Genomic DNA, 21783 nt, shown 5'->3' on the forward strand with positions numbered 1-21783 from the left:
CAGATAAGCGCACCACCTTCTAATTCATCTGGGGGGAAGGCTTTACAAGCCCCCAGTGAAAGCAGCAGGGGAAAGTCGGAGATTTTTGCAATAGTTTTTGTACTGATCCTAGCTTCACTTGCCTGTGTGCTGCACGTAGCTGTGGTAAGTTTACAGGATGTAGTTTATGATTTACTTTCAGACACAAAAATGATAGCTCTCCATATTTCTGTAAAACTGATTTATTGTCTGTGTCAATGACATCAGCATCTCTATTAGTGCAAGAGATGCATTTTTATAATTTTCTGTATTACAGTGAGAGATGTGTGCTTTACAAATAGCTCAAGCACACCCATAAAAATAAGGCCTGTCGTGGTTTAACCCCAGCCAGCAACTAAGCACTGCACAGCCGCTCGCTCACTCCCCCCCGGTGGGATGGGGGGAGAATCGGAAGGGTAAAAGTGAGAAAACTCGTGGGTTGAGATAAAAAGCAGTTTAATAGGTAAAGCAAAAGCCTCACACGCAAGCAAAGCAAACCAAGGAATTCATTCACTCCTTCCCATCGGCAGGCAGTGTTCAGCCATCGCCAGGAAGCAGGGCTCCATCACGCAGAAAAGGCCTTGACTCTGTGTAGGCACTGCTCAGCCGTAAGGAAAACATCCCTGTGTTATCAACACTGTTTTCAGTACAAATCCGAAACATAGCCCCATACTTGCTACTATGAAGAAAATTAACTCTATCCCAGCCAAACCCAGCACAGGCCTATCCCGAGTAATAGATCAGAAACAGAAGTTCCTCTCCCCTGGATTATTGTTACTTTTTGCCAGCTTGATCTCACAGGACACCTGCAGCTCCCCTGATGTCCTGCAGGATGGAGACCTGCCAGGGTTCTGAAGGAAATGAAGTCCTGCAAGCTTTGCCAGTTCTCTCCTTCCCTTGCTGCGTGTGTGCATGCACGCTGAGGGGCAGGAACAATTCCTTCCAGACTGTTCGTGCTGGGCCTTGCCCTGTCTTGTCACAGTGCAGCTGTGTGATCACAGTCCCTCCTTTTGTCCCGGCTCCGTGTTCTTAATACACGTATGCTTTGCTGAAGCATCTCGGCGAGGTGGTGTGCATGTGCTGTGTTCAGCATGTCTGCTTCCAAGGGCTCTTGAGGAAGAATGAAATATGGCCTAGGGGAGAACTATGCTTTATGAGAATTTCAGGAATGATTTGCTCAGCCCTAAATAAAGATTGTTTCCAATTAGGTTAATGAAGGACATCATTCTCATGGCCAGAGTCACTCGGTCTGGCACAGGGAGGTATAAATCACCTGTCCCTGTACCATGGACACTCTTTACCCTCCAAAGAGCACAGGAGAGTAAGGGAGATTATTTGCACTGTGCTGTGAAGCATTTAGCATCCAGGGTGCTCTGTGGAGTACAAGGGGGCTGCCAGTCTCCAGCACCTCCACATCCTCCTCTCCTGCTGGATTCACTCTCCCCTGCCCCAGCTTTGCTCCCAGGCTGAGTGACTCCCGGTCCCATTCCCGGGTGCCACTCTGCAGCCTGGGACATGGCTCCGGCACTCTGACCCCTCGCCTGGGTCTCACCCAGCTTGCACCATTGCAGGGCTCTCATCACCAGAAACTGCAGCTCCCTTCCTTGTGGCCTGGCGTGTGTAGGGACGGTCAGAGCAGCAAGCAACGCTGAAGGTACTTGTGTGGACAAGTGGTGCAACTCAGTGCCCCAGACAGAGCTAGCCTGGTGGTGTGTGCGTTTATCCCAAAGGCATAGGCTCCTATCTTAGGGCACCCAAAATGTGCCTCTGGGAGCTGTGTCCATTTTTTTGTCTGTTTGTGCTTAGGGGGAAAGAAAGAGTCACTTTCTCAAGAAATTCTGAAGAGAAACTTAGAAACTGATGAATATGTAGCAAAACCTCCTCCCTCCTTCCCTTTCCACATCCACACTGTCATACTGTGGGTCTAATGACTTCGTGGTTTTCTAATAAATTTAACCTTGGCATCAATTAAAATGCTTTGCACACAAGGGAGAGGTGGGCTCCTAAGGACATTCATCATAGAAAGCACACTGAGATTGGATTTTCGTTAGCTGTGAAATTAAATACTCTGAAGCAGCTTTTTCACCCTGACAATTATGAATATGCATCAGAGTGATGTTCTCACCCTGCCCTGTCTGCTCCTGCCTGTGCTGGTGAGGAGGAAAGCCCATCTCCTCACAAACCTTTTAGAGGGTGGCCCGAAAAAGGGAGAAGTTGGGCTCCAACCTTTTCTGCTTCTTTGTGATGGAGAGACCTAATCTGATAACTTCTCTGCAGCATCCTGCCAGTATCGCCTGCTCCCTTCAGCTAAAGCCTGAGATCCCCTCGTTGTCTGTCTTGCAGCCAGCAAACTTTAGTCTTCCACTAAAGCCCAAACTTGCCATTGCTGCTTTTTCTTAAGATAAAGTGACTTACAAGGTTTTAAACAAAACCTGAACACAAGCCCCATTTGTTTTCCTGTTCTTTATGAGTCACTGCGTAGTATGGCGAGATTTGAGGCCAGGGACAAGATTTGCACAGAGCAGGTGAAGAAAGGCTGGGAAATGTTTCCCTTTTGCCTGCTAGGGATTTCCAGCACTTGTGCCCAACAAGTCAGGACTATCAGTGAAAATCTCAAGGGAGAACTTAAGCCTCCCCTGGACAGTCAATAAAGGGAGAGATTCAGCTTCAATTCTGGGTGCAAAAGCACTTGGAGTGCTTGCAAGGGACTCACATCGCAGGGTGAGTACCAGGTATCCAGGAACATCCTTTTATTGAAATGATTGATCTCGTAAAGGGACAAAAAAAATATCTCCCACCCCCAGAGCCACTGTGCTCACCTCCTAAATGATTTTGTAGTCTCTCTGCAATCAAGCAGTGTGTCCACGATGCCCAGAGCCTCCTTGCACTGAGGTGTAACCTTGCAGGGGAGCAGCAGTTGGGCTAGTTTCTGCAGGCTGCCCTTGCAGAGGGAGCACACCGAAGTCACAGGGCCTGGGGCTACCCAGCTCCCAGAACAGGTAACAACGGTTTTGCTATTGCTTTAATATCTGCTGAAAGATGGGCCCAGCACAGACCGGGGTGAGGAGGGACAGCTTAAAGCTGGCTGGCATCACCTCTGTGCTGGTGCCTCTGTCTGGGATTCATGGGCTCCACTCAGAGCTTCCCGGAGCTGCAGATGCCATCAGTCGTGCTGAGGACACAGAGAGGGGACAGTCACCTTCAGCATAAACCTGTAAGTGAAAGCCTGCGAGCAGGTGACGAGCTGAGCAAACTGAGTTACTCTGGAATGCTTTTAGCGTGGTGCAAGTGCAGAAAGATCAGGCAGTGAATTGCTTCCCTGGGTACCCAGCGCAGGCTGGGGACTGGCGTGCAGCTTCCCAAGTTAATGTTAGCTGGGATCATTTCCTGCCTAAACCCTTTTCCCTCTAAGCAGAGCTCAGGGTGGATCTTGGCCCGTTGCTGCTCAGACTCCAACCTTGCGTACCCTGGTAATTATGTTGTGTAGACATTTACAGGGATGGCCACGGAGTTTGCACTCTGCCCAGAGCAGCTAGAAAGCCCAAGCGAGTGGATGGAGGTTACAGTGACTTCTCATAACCTTCTCATGAGCAGCATCTCACGGGGCCACACTGACAGGGCTTGGTTCTCTGCACCGTGACCAGGCAAGAGGAATAGGGAGAGGGTAGGAGGGGTGTAAAGCAAGCACCTTGTGAATTATGTTTGCTAAGAAAAGCAAATTGATGTTACTGAACTATATCATGCAAATGAGTACATTCAAATGTGTTAGAGTGGTCCAAGGCTAGCTACCCCAATGCCAAAGCAGAACTGAGAGTGCAACGTCCACCAGCCAGGAAAGCGTAAGGAAAAGCAGATCAGGGGAGTGTGCACCTGCAAAGTGTCTGCTGGGCTGGCAAGGAGAAGTCCTCCAAGTCAAGTTGCTGCTCTGACACCAACACTATATTATTTAAAGTAGGAAGCCTCTAAGATGCAAATGTTAATATTTTCCTTACATATTTTAGCAGGCAATTATTAAAAGGTAATGAATTTTTAAGGCTGAACATCAAAGCTGCATGTATATAAATACAAGTAATGATGTCTGAGAAGTTGCCGTACTGTATTTGTACGTACTAGTAACAAGGCAGGGGACATTTGATGTGTTCAAGTAGCAAACTAGCTGTGTGGCTGTCAGCCTGCCTGGGCAATCGCACTGCTTGGCGCTTTTTCCCATAGGTGCTTGCATATCAAACCCCAAGGGCTAGCAGCCTCTTCCAAGCTGGCAGATAATAGCTGGAGTTTAGTTTCGTGGTAAAGCACACACTGTTGTTAAATGAATGCTTTGTTTTGCACAACAAAAGATTGGAAAAATCCCAGGTGTGGTGGTCATTTCTCCAAAGTGAAAGATTGTGGCAGGAAGCTCTTTTGTACTAGGCACCCCAAACAGAAGTGGGTAGACCTCCTGGCTGTGCATGTTTGCCTTCACGATGTCCACACAGTGCCACAGACCAGACTTTCCAGACCCAGGCAGGAGGATGGGGCATTTCAAACCAGTACAGTATCTCTTTCTCATCACCAAGAGCAAATAAATCAGTTGGGGAAGGAGGCAAGCATGCTGCACAGCTTCCTCAGAGCCTCTGTCAGTTTAGCAGGATGATGTAAATGGAGCTTAATTTAAAATTACATTTGCATCAAGCTGTCAAACCAGTAACCTGGGCAAAACATGTCTGAAGGATGTGGGAGTCTGCCAGTAGCACAAGGGCTTTGGCCATGTCTACTAGAGCAAGTGAGCCAAAACCTGGCTTGCTGTTTCTCCTTCTGTCTTCAGTGCCTGACACCTCTTTCTGTGCAGTGCACACTTGGTGGGACTGTTTTGCACAGACCAATTCTCTTGCTTTCCGCTGTCTCTGTTCATAAGGGCAGCAGGAACCATCCAGAGAGGCCAGAAGTTCAACAGAGTGAATTGGGAACCATGGATGACCATTGCACCTCCCATTAACAAAATTAACGAGCATCCTGCCTGGCCTGCAGAGGCAACTCCATCATACTCATGGTATGTAGGCACCGACCATAAAAATATTTGATTGCTTAACATCAGATGCTTGGGATAGGCTCACTAAAAAGTAGCGAGTGGGACTATGTGAGCTGTAAACATCTCATAGGTTGTGTGCCCGCCTAATCCAAGACAGCCATGAAGTAGGGTAGAGGAACCATGGCCCATCGGTATTTGGCTGTATGGGCCAGTAACACAGAGAATGAAGAACTATTGGCAGGATCTCTTGGCAGTTTAACACCAATTAGTGTCTTAAAATAAATTCACACTCAAAGCTAATTTACTCATTACTTCAAGTAATTAGCTCCATCTGTCTGAATGCAGCCTCGGATGTGAGGAGGGCATTTTCACCTGGGTACCGATAACAAGGGTGGTTGCTCTGTGAAGTCCATGTCAGCAAAACTGATGGAAAGAAAGGCTCCATCTCCTACGGCTCTTGGCCCATTTGACAGCTTCCAGGCTGCTTCATGGCACCTAGCGGTCAGGTAGGGATCTGTGCTGGGGATATTATTTTTATTCACCTCCTCCCCATAAGGCCAAATCTGTTCCCTGTTCCAGCTCGCAGCATGGCCTCATGAAGACTAGGCTATGGGGCAGGAATAGGCAGCCTGTTGCCACTTGTGAGGGTTAAACCGTGCCCAAGCTGGCCCCAGCTGCCCTCCCCTCCCCAGCCCCTGCTCGCCAGCAGGGCACTGTTTTCAGTTCTCCCACAGCGTGCAGGTAGGGACCTTGGGGAAGGAGGCAGGAATACTGCATGCATTAAACATCCCAGCAAGCAACCTAACAGCTATCGAAACATATAATTAAACCATTATTTTCTCTCGCCCCTTTCTATTTTTTTCTTCACCTGAACAAAACATTTTTCCATTTATTTGTTATCAGTGAAGGGAGTGAATATACTGAAACGCGTCTGCTGTTCTGGTCTACTACCCCCTATTAACTTCCTAAGCACTTGGGAACCTTTGGCTCAGCTGCACGAAATAACAGGAAAACTAATTAGCCCAATAAAACTCAATGATTGAGTCAGGCACCCCGAGAAAGGGAATGACTTTTTACTACTTTTTTTTTTTTTTTTTTTTTTGGTAATACATGAGTTCACCCTCAAGTTCTTCACCGCCTGCACTGCTGGCAGCACGGATCAGATTTAGTTACAGCTGAAGGTCCCAGCCAGGCACAGTGATGACTGGGGTGACAATTCCTTTCTGTCCCCAGCTGTGGGGTCTCCTGGGCCGGGGTTTGATGAACAGCTTGTTGCAAGTCACTTTGTCTGCAGAGGTCTTTCTCGGCGCACGCAGTGCACGTCTCGCAGTAGAGGCAATTAATATGCCGCCGGGATGGCACATGAACGGGTCTTGGCTGCATCACAAGGGCAGTTTGGGCCAAGTCTCTCTGCTGATGTGGACACAGGGACAGGCAGAGGCACACGAAGGACGGGGCAAGCCTGGAGGAGGTGGGGGACTTTGCAGAACACGAAGCCTCCAGCTCCAAGCAGCTGGTCCCCCCGTCCAAACACGCAGCGCCTGCTGCAGTCAGCACATGGCCGAGACTTGCAAAGAAAATTTAGATCCAAAGGCTAATGCTAATCAGTAAAATCTGTCATTGAAGATACAGTAATCAAGTGAGATTACCAGCCTGATCCCATTATCGGCCCCCTGCCCAGCCAGTTAGGTCAGTGCTGCATGCAGCATTAACGAAGCCACCTCCCGCAGTGGTGGGCCGGGGGGCTGCACGCCGCTGGCTTGGTTGCAGCACCGTGCCAGGAGCGCGTCGCAGGGCTGTCCTCCCTGGGAACCGAGGAAGCCGAGCACTCCTTCATTAGCCAAAATTCACTCTCACTTGTACTTGTATCTTGCTTTGCAGATGGGAAATACGTCCAATGCCTCGGTGTTCATCTCCACCTTATCGGAGAGAGAAGACCTGATTTTTGGCACACTCTATTTAGTCTTTGGTAAGGAAAGACGGGCTGTTATACCTGTGTCCCTGCTGCGGGCAGCCCAGGTACCTGCCTGCCAGAGACATTCAGGCCTTCTGCAGTCACTGATGCTTCCAGAAGTGTTCAGTGATTAGCAGAATAATCAAACTGGCCCTTCCCCTGTTAGCCCTCCCCACCTTACTCAAAAGGATGATCTAGCCAAAGCTTGGTGACTGCATTCCCCTCTCAGGGGAGCTGCAAGTACCAGTTATGTTTTTAAATATTTGAAAAGTTGAAGAACAACCTTTGAGGAACATGCTGTAACTCCTGCTGCAGCCACCCAATGGGTGATGGACAGGGACCCTCTTGGCATTGCCAGCTTCATGACTCTTGAAGGTGATTTGGACCTCCAGCTGGCCCTTCCCTTCCGCAGAAGATGCTGGTGAGTGTCCTGTGATTTGGAGTTAGTGGCACTGAAAAGCCAGCAGGCAAAACTGAGGGGCTGGGATGTGCTCTGAGGTGGCCTAGACCTGGTTGGTGTGGGCCAGAAGTGAATGATGGCCAAAGAAAAGCCTTCCAATTTTCTGAGCCCTGAGCACGTTGTCTCCCAAATGCCAGAAGTTTTTCACACCTGCAAGCATAGGGAACCCAAGAGATGCTGACGCCGCTGGGACTGCCAGCACTCCTGTAGGCACCTACAGCTCCTAGAAGTTAGTGAAGTTAATCAAATGTACTCAGTGCAGATGTGAGACTGGGTCTGTGGGAAAAACGCCTCATGAGGCCAGGAACAAGGACAAACATCTCAGTACTCTACCCTCCAGTGACTCCAAAGCCTCCAAAGCCCTGGATTTGTCCAGGTCTTGCGTGAGAATCCTGTTCCTGAGAGGAACTTTAGTGTTGGCTGTTCAGTGGCTTTGGAAGCTGGTTCTTACCATGATATTTAATTTACAGCCTAATCCATTAGGGAGAAACTCTCATCCTACCCAACCTGCCCCAAGAGCAGCAAAGATTCCCCTTCTGAGGACACTGAAACCTCTTTTCAATGAAAGCACAATTACGTAATTAAAAAAAGAGAGAAAGCCCTTGTTATGAAATTTTAATCACCACTGTTGTTTTAAATACACTAATAGCAAACAAAGAGCCTTCTTTTGTTTAGTCTGGATTTTCCTTGATCTCCATAATGCCTTTCTTCTTGTTTATTTTGTTACCATGATATTGGACAACACAGACTCACAGGAGTGACATTGCCAGGAAGAAATTAAAAAGGCAAAGGGGCCCAGCTCCTTGGCCTCACATCAGAAGAGCAATCGCACAAAGCTCCCGTTATTTATCTAGCTGGAAGGAAGTGCCCCCCTCGCTCCTTCCAGCTGGAAGAAGTGACTCTGGCCAGATCCTGCACCCGGAGCCCGTTTCAGTCTCATCCCATCGCTGCCTTCCTACCAAATGCCTCTGTAGGATCTCAGGAAGGGGAAGGGATCAAATTCAATGTAAAGCAGCTCCAGATGTGCTCACAGAGCTCTGCAGGTCCCATGGGCTCCCCTGCTCATCTAGCTCTGCAGAGGGAGCCCTTTCCACCCTCTGTAGACATGTCCGGTGTTTGCTTCCAAACATCTCAAGATGATCCTGGCTTCTTTCCCGGCTCTGTTACAGCACTGTTCCTCTGCCTTCTCCGCAGGCATCGTGTCCCTCTCTGGGAACTCGCTGCTCCTGCTGGTGGCCTATCAGAAGAGGTCCATGTTGAAGCCTGCCGAGTTCTTCATTGTCAACCTGGCTATCAGTGACCTGAGCATGACAGTGACACTCTTCCCCTTGGCCACCTCCTCCTTCTTTGCACACAGGTACCTTGTGGAAGCGGCTTTGCACTGGCCAATGGCTCTGGGTGCAGTTTGCAAACCTTGTCTTGAAACGAGGAGATCCCTGACAGCGGTCCGAAGGGACCCAAGGAGTCCGTCTGGTGGCACTGGGGCACCGTGTAACCTCACAGACGTCCACCCCACCGCAGGGTGCCTGGCTGTTCCCTCCACCTTATCACACAGACTTGCTGTACAAGGGGTTTGGTGGTGGGTTTCCAAGCTGGCGCCCACATGGCACAGGCATCGCAGTGGTGTGCGCCAGTGTGGATCGGGGCAGCTCCCACACCCATGGCTCCATCTGTGCCTGTCACTGGGATGCTCAGGGAACAAATCAGGGACAAGATCATGCCCATGCTTTCTTGGGCAACCAGGCGCTGGTATCCGTGCAGCCCGTTGCAGCCGCCCCACGCACAGTCGGCTTTGCTTTTGGTGTGGGACCAGTGGCTGAGGCCCCACCACCCACTGCTGCCAGGAGAGCGGGCTGGGAAGCTCCCAGCCTTCCTCCGCGGCAGGTACCGCACAGACAATTCCCGTCCAGGCGCGTGGCAGGGGCTGTCAGCCAGCCGGCCCGGGCAGAGGGCAAGGGCTGGGTTTACCCACAGGCTTTCCCTTGCAGGTGGCTGTTCAACCAGGCGGTGTGCACCCTCTACGCCTTCTGCGGGGTCTTGTTCGGGCTGTGCAGCCTCACCAGCCTGACGGTGCTCAGCACGGTTTGCTGCCTGAAGGTCTGTTACCCCGCATATGGTAGGTGCTGGGATGCGTTATCTGATCTATGCTTACACCCCTCTCTGTTAACATAACCCTTTTTTTTCCTTCTTTTACGGGCCAGATCCACCTCTTCTGGGAAAGCTTTGCCCCAGGGCAACCTATTCCCAGTCAATACACGGGTGCAGCAGACTGAAGGCTTTTATCACTTGTGTATTCAGCCCCCTCCACCTGCGTGGGGCTACGGAGCTCCGTCACTCTGTGCCCATGACCTGTGCATGCATCTCGGCCGTCCCTGCCTCCAGAGCCTGCTTCGCTTCAGGGCTCAGGAGCATCATCCACAAAAGTATCAAGGGGGTTGTCCCCCCCCTGGAGAAAAGTCCCAGCTGCTGTATCACAGCAGGTCACGGGGTTTTGAATGTTCACACACAGACTTGAGCTTAGGCCAGAGCAGTCTCTGCATCTGGGAAGCCACACGCTCTGGCCATGCAAGGAAGAGCCGCTTTCCCTTCTCCCTGGTGGGAGAGCCATAGGCCAAATGTATTTAATTCACTGAAATAATTAATACAGGAGGGCTGGGTCTGCAGTGTTGTAGCTCACTTCTGTAGCCCTGTTTTCACCTGGACTTCCTCCGCAGAGCTAGTGTGAATGTTTGCAGCGCTAAGCTTGGGCACCAGCCCTTTGTAGAGGGCTTGCCCTGCAGAGAGCACCTGAGGAAGCGAGGGGATCCAGGGATGTCCCCAAGACATTTACAGCTCCTCCTATTTGGAGTTGCTTCTTAATTTCCTTAGCTCAGCTGCTAATCCTCCATCTAGCATGTATCTTCAGCATAGACTTCAGATTAAAGACCAAAAATAGAAATAAAATGGGAAATCAAAGATATTAGTTTGATTTGCAGACCAGCACCCCAGGGTGCATCCTCACCCCCTCTCCCGTGGCTCGCTGCCCGTCTGCCCCGAGCCTGCGGCTGTTGCCAACCGCCAATGTGCTTTGTCCCCAGCAGCTGACAGTGCCTCAAGGACGATGCTGGAGCAGAGTCACCTTGGTTATGTGCCAGCACAACAGCTCAGGAGATCAGTAAAAAGGTGGAAGCAAAGATAAAGATAAAAGTTGGCTGTTAAAAGGCAGCCCAGGTACCGGTGGCTTTTCTCTGCGCAGGTTCTGCTCTAGATGAGCCAGTGCTTGGCAGCCTGGCATGTTGAGCTTATCTCCCCGTGATTTTCCGTGAGGAAATGGCTAATCCCAATGTGCTTTTAATTGCTTAGTTTCAAAGAAAAATGTTACTCCTTTGTATGGCTGAAGATTTTGCACTTTATACTGAGCTCTTAGAAGATCAGGGAGTTTTAGATTTGATGGGGGAAGGGACAAAAAGGAAAAAGCCCACCTCCCCCAGTGCTTCACTCTGCCAGGGAGGAAAAGGTCCTTCAAATGGCAGTGTCTGGGATGGCATTGAGCAGTCCTGGAGCCAGCTCTCCCTGCCCCGTGCTCAGGCTGCTGCAGCCAGGCAGCCTCCCTCCATCCCTCCCTCCCGGCTGCCCATGGGTGCAGCTGTATCCCCGTGGGGCCGCGGGTGCAGCGTCCCCCCCGTGCCACCAGCGGCCACACAACCTCCCAGCCATTCCTCCCAAACCCGAGAGAGGCTGAACCGCTGATCCTGCCACTTGCTGCCCAGATTGGGGCAAACCCTTAGGTTTCTCTTGGCTCCTTGCTCTGGCCGCCCACCCAAGGGGACAGGAGGACGCCTGTGTGTCCTGGGGCCTGGGGGTGAGCGCTGGTGCGGCTCTGCCCACTCCATGGCTGCAGTGCTGCCCTGCCTGGGCGGCCCTGACCATGTCCCAGTGCAGCTGGCGGTGTCCCCCGTGCCTGGAGGTGTGGGCAGCTCGGGGTCACAGCCCCTTTCTCCGCTCCCCCTTGCCCATGGGAAACCACCCTCACCCCGATCCCTCTGCTGCAGGCAACAAGTTCTCGCCCTGCCACGCCGGAGTGCTGGTGCTGTGCGTCTGGGCATACGCCTTGATGTTTGCCACAGCCCCCTTGGCCGAGTGGGGCAGCTACGGCCCCGAGCCCTATGGGACAGCCTGCTGCATCACATGGAAAGCCTCGAGCAGGGAGGCCACGCTCTACATCCTTGCCCTCTTCATCTTCTGCTACCTTCTCCCCTGCCTTCTCATCCTCGTCTCCTACTCGCTGATCCTCTGGACGGTGCAGGTGTCCCGGAGAGCCGTCAGGCAGCACACGTCCCCCCGGCGCAGAGCCTGCAGCGTGCACAGCCTGGTCGTGAAGGTAGGGGAGGGCTCGGGGTGCTGCGGGGGCTCGGGGTGCCCCTTGCCCCAGCCTGCGGGCAGGCGAACGTGGCAGGACCCCTTCTGCCAGCCAGGGGTGTCTGCCGCTCCCGATGAATTCTCCAGGTGTTTGTATCAGTGTGGGTAAGAGCACATTTCTCCTCGTTTAAAGCCATCAGGTGGAGGAGTTTTCATTTTAAATTACATTGGAAAAGATCATAAAAGGAGCTTGCATGAGTCATTGTTCCCCAGACTACAAGCTAATACTACAATTTGCCAAGGATATGTGAAAAAAAAAGTGCATACCCTTTAAAAAAAAAAAAACAAACACATGAAAGAAAACAGCTTGCAAGCCTGGCCTCGAAGGAAGCATTCGTGTCTGCTTAGAGAAGGGGGGATCTGAGCATCGCCCGCTTCCAGAGCCTCTCGGTCAGTCTGCACCCCAGCACACAGATTGCCGGAGGGATTTTGAGCGCTGCCAGAAGACTGCTGGACTCTGATGCTGGCCTGGTCCAAGCTGGGTCATTGGGTGCTTTGTACCCATCTGCCATGGCAGGCTGAGGCCATTCCCAAATTTCCCAGGTGGGACAGGGTGTGAGTCGCCTGAAGCCAGTGCAGGTTTATGTGCCCACGCTGAGGCGTGCTGAGTTGCTGCCCTGATGTTTGAAACCCTGATGCTCCGGTGCAATGGGTCCAGAGAGCTGAGCACCTTTCCCTGGGGATCTGACCGACTGCTCGGGCCCCGTTGCACATGGCTGAGTTTGGGGGGGTGTGGGGGGTCAGCATCCTGTGTGTGCTGCACGAGGCTGACGGCACTGCCGTCTCCATCTCCTTCTCTTCCAGCTGAGCATTGCCGTGTGCCTGGGGTTTCTGGCTGCCTGGACCCCTTACGCCATCGTTGCCCTGTGGGCAGTCCTCGGCGACGCCAGCCAGGTGCCGGCACTGGCCTTCGTGCTGTCGGCTGTCTTTGCTAAGTCCTCGACACTCTACAACCCCCTAGTGTACCTGCTCTTCAAGCCCAACTTCCAGAAGTTCCTCTCCAAGGACGTGGTGCTCTTCCAGGCCATCCGCACCATCCTCTGCTGTGGCTGCCCGAGTGCTGCGCTCCAGCCCTTTCCGTCCCCGGGCTTCGGTGACCACCCTGGGGCTTGCAGAAACTGCGACGACACTTTTGAGTGTTTCAGTAACTACCCCAAGTGCTACAAGCTCCCCCGGGTGCCCGGCAGCTCGCCCCGGCGCGCTCCCCTGGCTATCCTGGCCGATGGAGCTGCTTGCCAGCCGGGGCTGAAGAGGACGGTGCAGGTGATGGTGCTTGTCACACGGAAAAGGTCGGGCCTGGGCGCTGCAAATGTGGCGGGAGAAGCCCTGCCATCGGATATCATGAAAGACCTTCTCTGAGCCCAGCCGTGCCCGGCTGTGTCCTACCAGCGCACTGGAAGACAAACCCAAACGCAACATTTCTCTCACCTATGTATCCGACAGGTCCCCAGCAAGTTCTGCAGATGAAGTGACATGAAAATTTAAGACCAACCTTGCCTCCCCCTCTGGTTTGGCTCTTGCAACTCTGAGCCTAGCCTTTGCACTTGCAAAAAAAAAAAAAAGACCCCAGTGCCTGAAATCTGCCCAGGGTGCAAGTCCAGGGTGCAGTTTCACCTGCAGCTTGCTCTCTGGGCCCTTGGCCTTTGTTTTTCCATCCTGGTGCTCTGATGACCAAGTAGGAACTTGGTTATCCTAAGAAACTGTGCCTGGCGGGGGGGGGCTGGGGGCCAGGAGGCCCCGAGAGGCATCCTGGCTCCTGTGCCACCTCCTGCAGCCCCCGCTGACCATGTCCCCTCCCGGCGGGGAGCGGGACCATGCTGCTCAGCTACCTCACTCGGGATTATGAAGCATCTTTATATACCTCTCAAGAGACTACTCTCTGTGCAGGCTGGGTTACCCCACTCCCTGGATTTGAATGCAAACCCACCACCATCCTATAGATCGAAATGGGAGCTTGTCTTTAGAGTAAGGATTTTGGGTTAAAATAATCCCGGTGCAAGTAATAGCAGTCCCAGGTCGTGGTCTCCAGGCAGGGAATGACGAATCTGTAGCTGAGCACCATCCTGGAGGCAGGGCTGTGGCCGTAGGGTGTCTCCTGGCAGCTGGGACGACGGGGCAGCTCATGGCATCGGCACTGCTGTGCTGCCTGGGCAACAGCATCCCGCGGGCTCGTAGTCGGCATTTGGAGATCAGCGTGGGCAGCTCACCCACGGGAGGAGTCTGGGACGAAAAGGACCAAGAAGCTGTGAAAGGGCCCGATGCGAAGCCATCAACAGAAAACGCTGTGGCAGGCGCGGGGCAGGCCTGTGGATGCCTCTCTCCGGTAGCATACTGGCAGCCCTGCAGTGAAGCTCACCCATCCCGCCCCCAGCACCGAACCGCTCGTGTGCCCACCCTTGGGCACGGTGGGAGCTGGTTTTGCTTTGCGGGGGGGGGGGGGGTGACACAGCCAGGGTGCTGAGAGAAGTTGGTTATGCCCCAAAAAATTAAAAGATGCATTGAAGGTGATGAGAAGAGTCAGTAGCAGAGGTGGGAAACATGCTGCCCTCCGGCACCCAGCCGGCCAGTTACGCGTGGGAGCGCTTCACGTTGTCACTGGTTAACCAACAGAACCACGCCACAACCCATCGCCAGAGCCGCAGGGCTAAAGCGTGGCCGTGCTAAATGGGAATAGCGAACTGTTTTCTGCACTGAGCGCTGGGAATCAGGGGCTGCCCCCGATGCCGTCGCTGGCTGCTCCTGCCTGCCAGCCCTGCCTGCCAGCCACCCTGCCTGTAAGCCGACCCCGAGCTCTCCCTCCTCCCTCCGCTCTCCAGATACAGATATTGCTATTTTTAGCAGTCGCTCCCAGAAACGGGATGTATCACTGCCTTTTCTTAGCACAGATAGAGCAGCCTCCTCTCTTCCGAGGACACAGCACTTGACAGAAGACCGGCTAGCTGCAGAAATACGGGGGGCAGGTGTGCTCCCCAGGGTGGCAGACAGCAAATGCCCACCACCCGTCATTTAAACAACCCGGGCATTAAAACCAGGAGCTGGGCTTTTCGGCCTCGATGTTATGGCCCAGTTCCAGCCCAGGTGGCACTGGGGCCAGTGCGAGCTCTGTGGTGGGGCAAGTGGTTGCTGTGTGCAGGCAGAGGCACCCAGCGAAGCCACGGAGGGTGCTGGGGCACAGGCGGTCCTGCCCCTGCTTTCTGCGTGTGCCATCGTTACCGGCTGCTGCTGCACAGCTCCGATTAATGCACGACAGCATGGCAGTCGTGGCATTTGCTTTTGTCCCTTGGTCATTTCCACTTAGCCACTTTAATCAGCGGTTTCCCTGTGACCGGAGAGGGTCACCGATGCCTCCGGGGTGCACTTGCGTCCTCCCGGGATGGTTTTGCCCACGTGTGATACCTGCAGCACAGACGGTTGGGGCAGGCAGGGTTTATGCACAAGAGCCAAGTAATCACTGAAAAGCCACGCGGGGAGCGACACTCCTGCCTTCGCTTCCTACTCCTGCTATGCAAAAAACCCCACCCAACCCAAAGATATGCAGTATTTGCAAAACACTGCAAACAAACAAAGCAAAATCAGGGCAGCCAGGGAAGAGAGAGGACAAAGTTTCCAGCGTGGGTGCAGGTTTCTAGGGGGGCCAGCCACCGCCCGGCCCGGGGCACGGTTGCTCGGCCCCTTCCCACCCCGCAGCTCGGGGCGCTGCTCCCCGTGCCCCGTCCCAGGCACCCCGGCACACGAGGGAATCGCAAGCACTCGGTGTCTCTGCTGACCAGTCATCGTGTTCCAGAAACTGTACATTTTAAAAAGTAAATTCAGTCATGCAAAACTGGCGTTTGACTTGGTTCAATTATGTGTTAGCAGCCGCGCTCTGGGATAAACGAAAATCTCCCTGCTGTGCCTGCTGCCGTGCGTGGCCGGGGCAAGAACGTGGGCAGGTTTTGGTCCTGTGGGTGAGCGATTGCGGAGATAAGGCACAGCCCGTCGGCCGGGGCACGGGGACGTGGGGCGAGCCAAGCTCTCCCTCCTCGGCAGCCGAGCGTTCCAGAAAGGTGGCCAGGGGCTGATTTCCAACAGGAGGACACGAACATGAAGGGCTGCTGCCATCTCCTGGGGGCTGGCCATCTCCTGACCCCGGCTGGGCTGGTGCTTGGGGCTGTGATGGGCCTGGGGACACGGCGTGGTCCAGCCACTGGTGCAGGTGGGTCCCTGCTCTGCTCACCAGCCCCCCTGCCTGCTGCCTTGTCCCCTGCCAGCTAAAAAATACTGCGGTCCAGAAATCACCTATTGGAGGTAGGAAGAAAAAAACTGCAAATCTCCCAGGTCCTCTGTTACTCCAGGAAAATCCCAGATGAGTGTCTTCGTCTTTAGTTTGGTGTAAGAATGCACAATATCGGGAACACCTAATACTGAGCGTACTTTAATCTCCATTCAGACGAGACACTCCTGCTGCTGGGGAGCCCAGGCAGCGGCGCTGCAGCCGCTTCGCAAAATCCAAATCAATTTAATTAACTCGGTGCAATGTGGCCAGGCCAAACAGCGGGTCCAGAGTCCCGCACTGGCCCTGGCACGACCCGGGGCTGCCCTAACCCAGCTGCTCCTACCTGCCAGGCTGGTGCTGATTTAATCAGTGTCCCCAGCTGGGAATGGTGCCATCAGCTGCCACCAATTACCTGAGGACAAGAGCCCCCTGCCCCTGCTAGGGCAGCTCCTGCGGTGGCTGCTGGTGGGGTGAGCCCGGGGCTGCGAGGAGGATGGCGGCTTTGCCCCTTGGGGCTGAGGTAGGGTCTGGGCCAGCTGCTGCGGTCGGGCAGGGTTTGGGAGGTGGTGGCTGGTTGTGAGAACCGATTTCTGTAGCGTTTGGTGCTGCTGCAGCCTGGTCCCCGGCTCTGAGGCGGGTGGGAGGGGGTTTGGGGGCTGCAGGGGGTTTGGGGGCTGCAGGGGTGCAGTGCTGTGCTGCTGCTTGGCGGGAGCCCGCTCCCGGTGCGGGGAACAAGCCGGGGCTGCCTTGGTTCAGGTTTGGCGCCTGGGCAGGTGTGCTCTGGTCGCTGCGTTTCCCACCCAGCGCTGGCTGAGTGAGAGCGCTTGTGTCTTTTCCCAGTGACGGCTTCATTTTCAAATAGCTGTCATATTCCAAGTTCAATCAACCTCTTGAGGTTGAAGATGCTGAGGCAAGTGCAGACACGTATGCTCCATTGATCTATACATACGCAATATACAGTTACCAAAAGCCCAGTGTGAGCCAGAAAACCTGCACCAAGAAATCTTTCTCAAGGAGAGAGGTTCCTTCCCAAAGGCAAGCTGGCAGAGACCAGTTACAACCATAAAGCAGTTTCAAAATGTAGCTGGCCCATTCTGGGGTTATTTTCTGCCCAAGTCTCCCATGATTTCACATCTGTCAGTGTCATAAAATCACTTTGGTGCTAACCTGACTGTTATAGGGCAATAACCCCTGGGATTTCTGTGGTCCCCCACCGACAGTCCCGTGGGGCTCTGGGGTTTGCTCGCTGTGACCCCGTTAATAACTGGCAAAGCAGCAGCACTTCCAGGACACCTTCTCCTTTGCTGCCTCCCCTTGAAAGGCAAGCAGGCGAGCGATGCGTTCCTGCCCCTCGGGAGAGCCTCAGCCTGGCAGGGGTTCAGGTTTGACAGAGAATTTAAGGGGTGAACTAAAGCAGCTGGTGTGTGTCCCCAGAACGAGCGGGAAGGCTGTGCGGACACGGGAACGCTCCTCAAATCGGTGTCATGTCCCACCGACTGCTGCTGCACACGGGGCCGGACCCTGGAGCGATGCAGCAGCCCGCAGCTGGCCGTGCGATGGCAGAGCGGGTGGTGTGTGGTTTGAGCCTGTCTTAATTTATCAAACGGCTTCACCCAAAGGCCATCCCTTCCTGCGTGTTGCAGGCCCTGGAGGGGCCGTGTCCTCCGGACCCCAGGAGCAGTCTCTGGGGCCAGGTTTCACAGCCGGCACGGCCAGTAAAATGTGATTTTTACATAAATGAAGCTGAGAGCAAATGTCATTCTTCTACCACGTCCCGCTCTGCTTTTGGCTGGGCGGCGGGCTTGGCTAAGGGGAGCAGCAGTTAGGTTGTGTACAAACATGAACCTTTGGAAAAAATCTGCCCTTTAAGTTTAATTTCTCTGAACCCTGGCTCTGTGAGCTGGCTCTGCCAGGACAGCTTCACCTCAAACGAGGTGACGGGTGCTGCTGTGCTCCCCGCAGAGCCGCCCTGACTGCAGGGACGGGCTCTCCCCTTCGGCTTGGTTTTCAGTTTGCCGTGGACAGAAAAACTGGGAACAACTGGAGGTGCTCCGTAGCCAGGGCGCATCAACCCCAGCGTCCCAGGGCCCGCCGTGAGCAGGGGATTGCTCAGGGGCCTGAGGGCGCAGCAGCACGCTCCAAGGGGGCAGGGAAGCTCTGTGTCCTAGGAAAGGAAAAACAGGGAACAAGGCAACTGTCAAGGAAAGCTGGCAAAATTATAAATGAATGTGAAAATCAACCATTGATATAATAGTAGAAATTTCTTTCAGTGGTTCCAAGCTATGGTGGTTAATGTAGTTTGAGGGAAAACAAAGTCTTAACTCCAAGTTGTGACAAGGGTAGTGGGTGCCTTCTGAAGTTTTAGTGCAGCTGCTTTTTAAATACCTCCCCAACGTTCCTCCAGCTTAGTTGCTTCGGAGTGATTTCATTACTTCTGGCTGCGGTGGTTAACTGGATGTATAAACCCCTCCCAGCCTGTGGCTCTCGGCTCCAGTGCTGTTGTTGGCCTCCAGCAGGACTGGGAGGCAGGACCAGCCTCCCCAGCAGCTCCAGGCTCTGGCAGGTCCCACACCAACTCATCCCACTGCTGTTCAAATGTAAAGTGGGAGTCACTGATGAAGATCCCATCAGCTGAAATCAGAGCTGCCCTCAGCCCACGCCACTATTCCAAGTAATGGCTGGCGGCCCCTTGCATCCAGACCCTTCGTACCTCCAAAATCAGCGGTTGCACAAAGCCAACGGTGCACGTTCCCCTCCGGTGTCTGTGCTCTGGCTGTGCCATCTCCCGCGGCCCCGTTCTTCTCGGAAGTTGGGCAGCCCTCAGCCGCAGTCTTTAAACGCAGCCCCACGGGTGGAAACCCCCTCCCCGGGGTGGGGAGACCTCGCCTATGGGCTGCACAGTCGCTGGGAAAAGGCGAAGGGTGTTGAACAAGCAAAGCTCAGAGCCCTGGTCTCTCTTTCCAAAGGTTAAGCTCCTGACTGGCAGGTAATGACTATTGCTTTCATTCCTCTTATGGCAGCTTTTAGATTAGGCTGTAGAAACAGCCTGTAGGTGCTTTAATGTTTAAAATAAATGAGCGTCTCTTGGTGGGGTTGAGTTAAAAATAACATCTTCATCATGATGAAACCAAGGCAGGGAAAGCTGGAGGTGTTTGCTCACGTTTGGCTGGTGAGTCAGAGCAGGCTGGGGCTGGGGCTGGCTCGCGGGCAGCCTGGGCAATGGCGGTGGGGCTCAAAGGTAGCGCAGGTTGTGCGCACACCAGGCTGTGGTCACGATCGCTTATCGGCGACTGCCACGCAGCTGCCTCGGTGCCTGCAGACGCGTCGCTCTGGGGGGGACGGGAGCGGTGGTGGCGTGTCTGCGGGAAGGACGCGCTGGAGCCCCGTCATGTCGTGTCTTGCGGGTGAGACCTGGGAGCTCTCCCTGGCTGAGCATCGGCTGGTGGCCCCGTGCAGCCCTGCCCAGGGAGCGGGTGGCTGGGTGCTGTCCCAAGCCCGGTGGCGCGACCATACTCGGTGCAGCCGCCCTGCTGGGCGATGCGAGGCAGCAGGGCAGGCAGGGCCATCCCCTCCCTGCCTGCTTTCCTCCCTCTCTGGCACAGCGGCTGCTGTCAGGCTGGCCAGTCTGACCATAGTTTTAGTAGCCCCAAGAATCAAGGAGCTCAGAGGGGACTTTGCAAAGGGGGATTTTGACTAGTGGGGAAACTGAGGCACAAAGCAGGCATGTGAGCTGGCAGCAGTGACAAGGCAGAGCAGGTTTGCTGTCCTCTTGAGCAGTGGAGTGAAACCTGGTACAAGCCCCTGCTGTCTTGGGGAAGAGGCTCTGCAGGGCGTCCTGCCTCTCTCATGGCCTGGCTGTGCCAGCAGGCATCTGCTGGGCGAGGTGCTGTCTCCTCCCGGTGCAGGGATCACCTCCTCCTGGCACAGTCTGCCGGGATGGAAAGGGGGTCTGCTCCCTGCAGCCCCCGCCGGGGCCTGCCCGTGTCACAGCCGTCCCCTGGGGACCTCGCCAGCCCATGCACTGGCTGATGGGAGCGGAGCTGCTGCTGGAAACCCCTTTTCCTTGTTTCCTGTAGCAGCTCTGTTGCATCCTTGGATCAGGCAGGGCTGCTGAGCTGGGGGAAATGCCGGCTCTGTGCCAGCACCCCGGGGTGGCTGGGGAGTTTGGGTGACTCCCCTCGCTCCTGGGCCAACCCCGTGCCTGTGGCCCCATCGCCGGCACAGAAACAGGGAACTGGGGCTGGGCTCAGCCCTGCCTGGCAGTGGGAGCTTCAGGGTGCCATTGCTGTTCCTTGCCGTGGATGATTTTTTGCCATCCGCAGCCAAGGCACCTTGTTGTGGGCTGACGCGGCTGTGGGACGGGCTGGAAGAGGGAAAAGTAACTTCTGGGAGGCTCCGAGCTGCCAAAAGCTCTGCTCTGGGTTCCCCCTGCCTCTCCTTTGCATGGCTCCTTAGTTGTCGAGAAACAGCCACCGGGTTTGCAGCCTGGCAGAACTCGAGGGCCTCTGTAATTAGTAACATCTGCATTGTACTTCTCGGTGGTTCCATATTTAAGAGAGCAGAAAAAAAAACCAAGTTTACACTTGCACGAACTTACAGATGACACCAAATTAGGCTGGGGCTACTAGTACTCGTGGAAAGAGGATTAGAGTTTAATATTGCCCTGATAAAATAGGAAACAATCTAAAGTAACTGCAAGGCAAGTCAATAAGGAGACACTAGTTTTTCTTTTCCAAGCATATTGCTTTAAGTGAAGAAATCCAAACTGCGGATGACTGTCCAAACAAACAACGACTGTCACAGAAAAGTCAATGTATTGGTAAATGAATACGAAAAATTGGTCACTGAAATAATGGTAAAAACTTCTTCTGTTGGTTCTAAAATGAGGATGTTGGTGCATATTTTGAGAGAGAACAAAGCTGTCTTAATTCCAAGTTTTGACAAATGTAATATTTTATTAAGTTTTAGAATGGTTGCTTTTAAATTAAACCAGCCAAATTTGCTCCAATTTAATTGCTTCAAAGTGGTTTCATTAGTTCTAGCTATATCAGTTAATTGCTTCAATTTAATGCGTAAAATTCTTCCCAGCAAACGGCTCTCATCAAGTGTGGGAGCGCTACCGCGATTGCCAGCAGAGGGCACAGACCGATCAAGTCACCTTGGTGGCCGCTACCACAGGGCCGATCTGGTGGTGCAGATGTTTATTTGTCAGGCGACCCATTTCACCGGAATAACAACAGAAATTAGAGGCTATTTTATATTTCAGCACGACTATGGCATAACGCTAAGCTCAGTGTAATAGCATCTCGATCAATGTGCACCTTCCAGTGCCAAGAGACGCTCCCCGAGAGCTTCCAGCCAGCTCCTGGGCTTAAGATCTTCAAGTTGAGAAACTGAGTAAGATGGATGGGTAACTAAAAAGTAATTAAGTCTACTGTTGTCTCGAAGGGTGAAGAAAAGGTCTGATTTTTACACAGCTCCTCTCCTAAGGATAAAGCAAGCACCTATCGCTTTTTCGGTCAATGCCCAAAGCTGAGTTCGTGCCCTGCTCCGGCTCCCGCCAGCGCGTGTTTCTGCTCTGGGGGTAGCAGAGAGAAGCTCTTTGAGCTAACAGGGAGGGGGGAAAAGGGGGAGAAGGGGGTCCTGTATCAGATGTGTTATTTTGGAAATAATGCTCAGACAACACAGGA

The 21783-nt window shown here is 53.6% G+C and overlaps 1 protein-coding gene across 15 annotated transcripts in view; it reads left to right on the top strand.

The window, feature by feature from the left end:
• Positions 1–16562, top strand: part of LOC104013106 (opsin-5-like) — a 34360-nt gene extending 17798 nt beyond the window's left edge. For 6 of the 15 annotated variants that reach the window (XM_087749685.1, XM_087749677.1, XM_087749683.1 and 3 more), the window contains 5 exons: positions 6908–6995; positions 8635–8797; positions 9429–9556; positions 11472–11800; positions 12643–16562. In XM_087749685.1, coding sequence (XP_087605811.1) covers positions 6908–6995; positions 8635–8797; positions 9429–9556; positions 11472–11800; positions 12643–13197 — 1263 coding nt within the window. In that variant the 3' untranslated portion in view covers positions 13198–16562. Of the gene's footprint in view, positions 1–4912; positions 5048–6907; positions 7402–8634; positions 8798–9428; positions 9557–11471; positions 11801–12642 lie in introns of those variants that run through there. The other 9 variants (XM_087749681.1, XM_087749679.1, XM_087749682.1 and 6 more) reach the window with 7 other exon arrangements.
• Positions 16563–21783: the final 5221 nt, after the last annotated feature.

Source organism: Nipponia nippon, unplaced genomic scaffold (genome assembly GCF_047370975.1).
Source record: "Nipponia nippon isolate SJK-2023a ecotype South Korea unplaced genomic scaffold, ASM4737097v1 scaffold_13, whole genome shotgun sequence".
NCBI lineage: Eukaryota > Metazoa > Chordata > Aves > Pelecaniformes > Threskiornithidae > Nipponia > Nipponia nippon.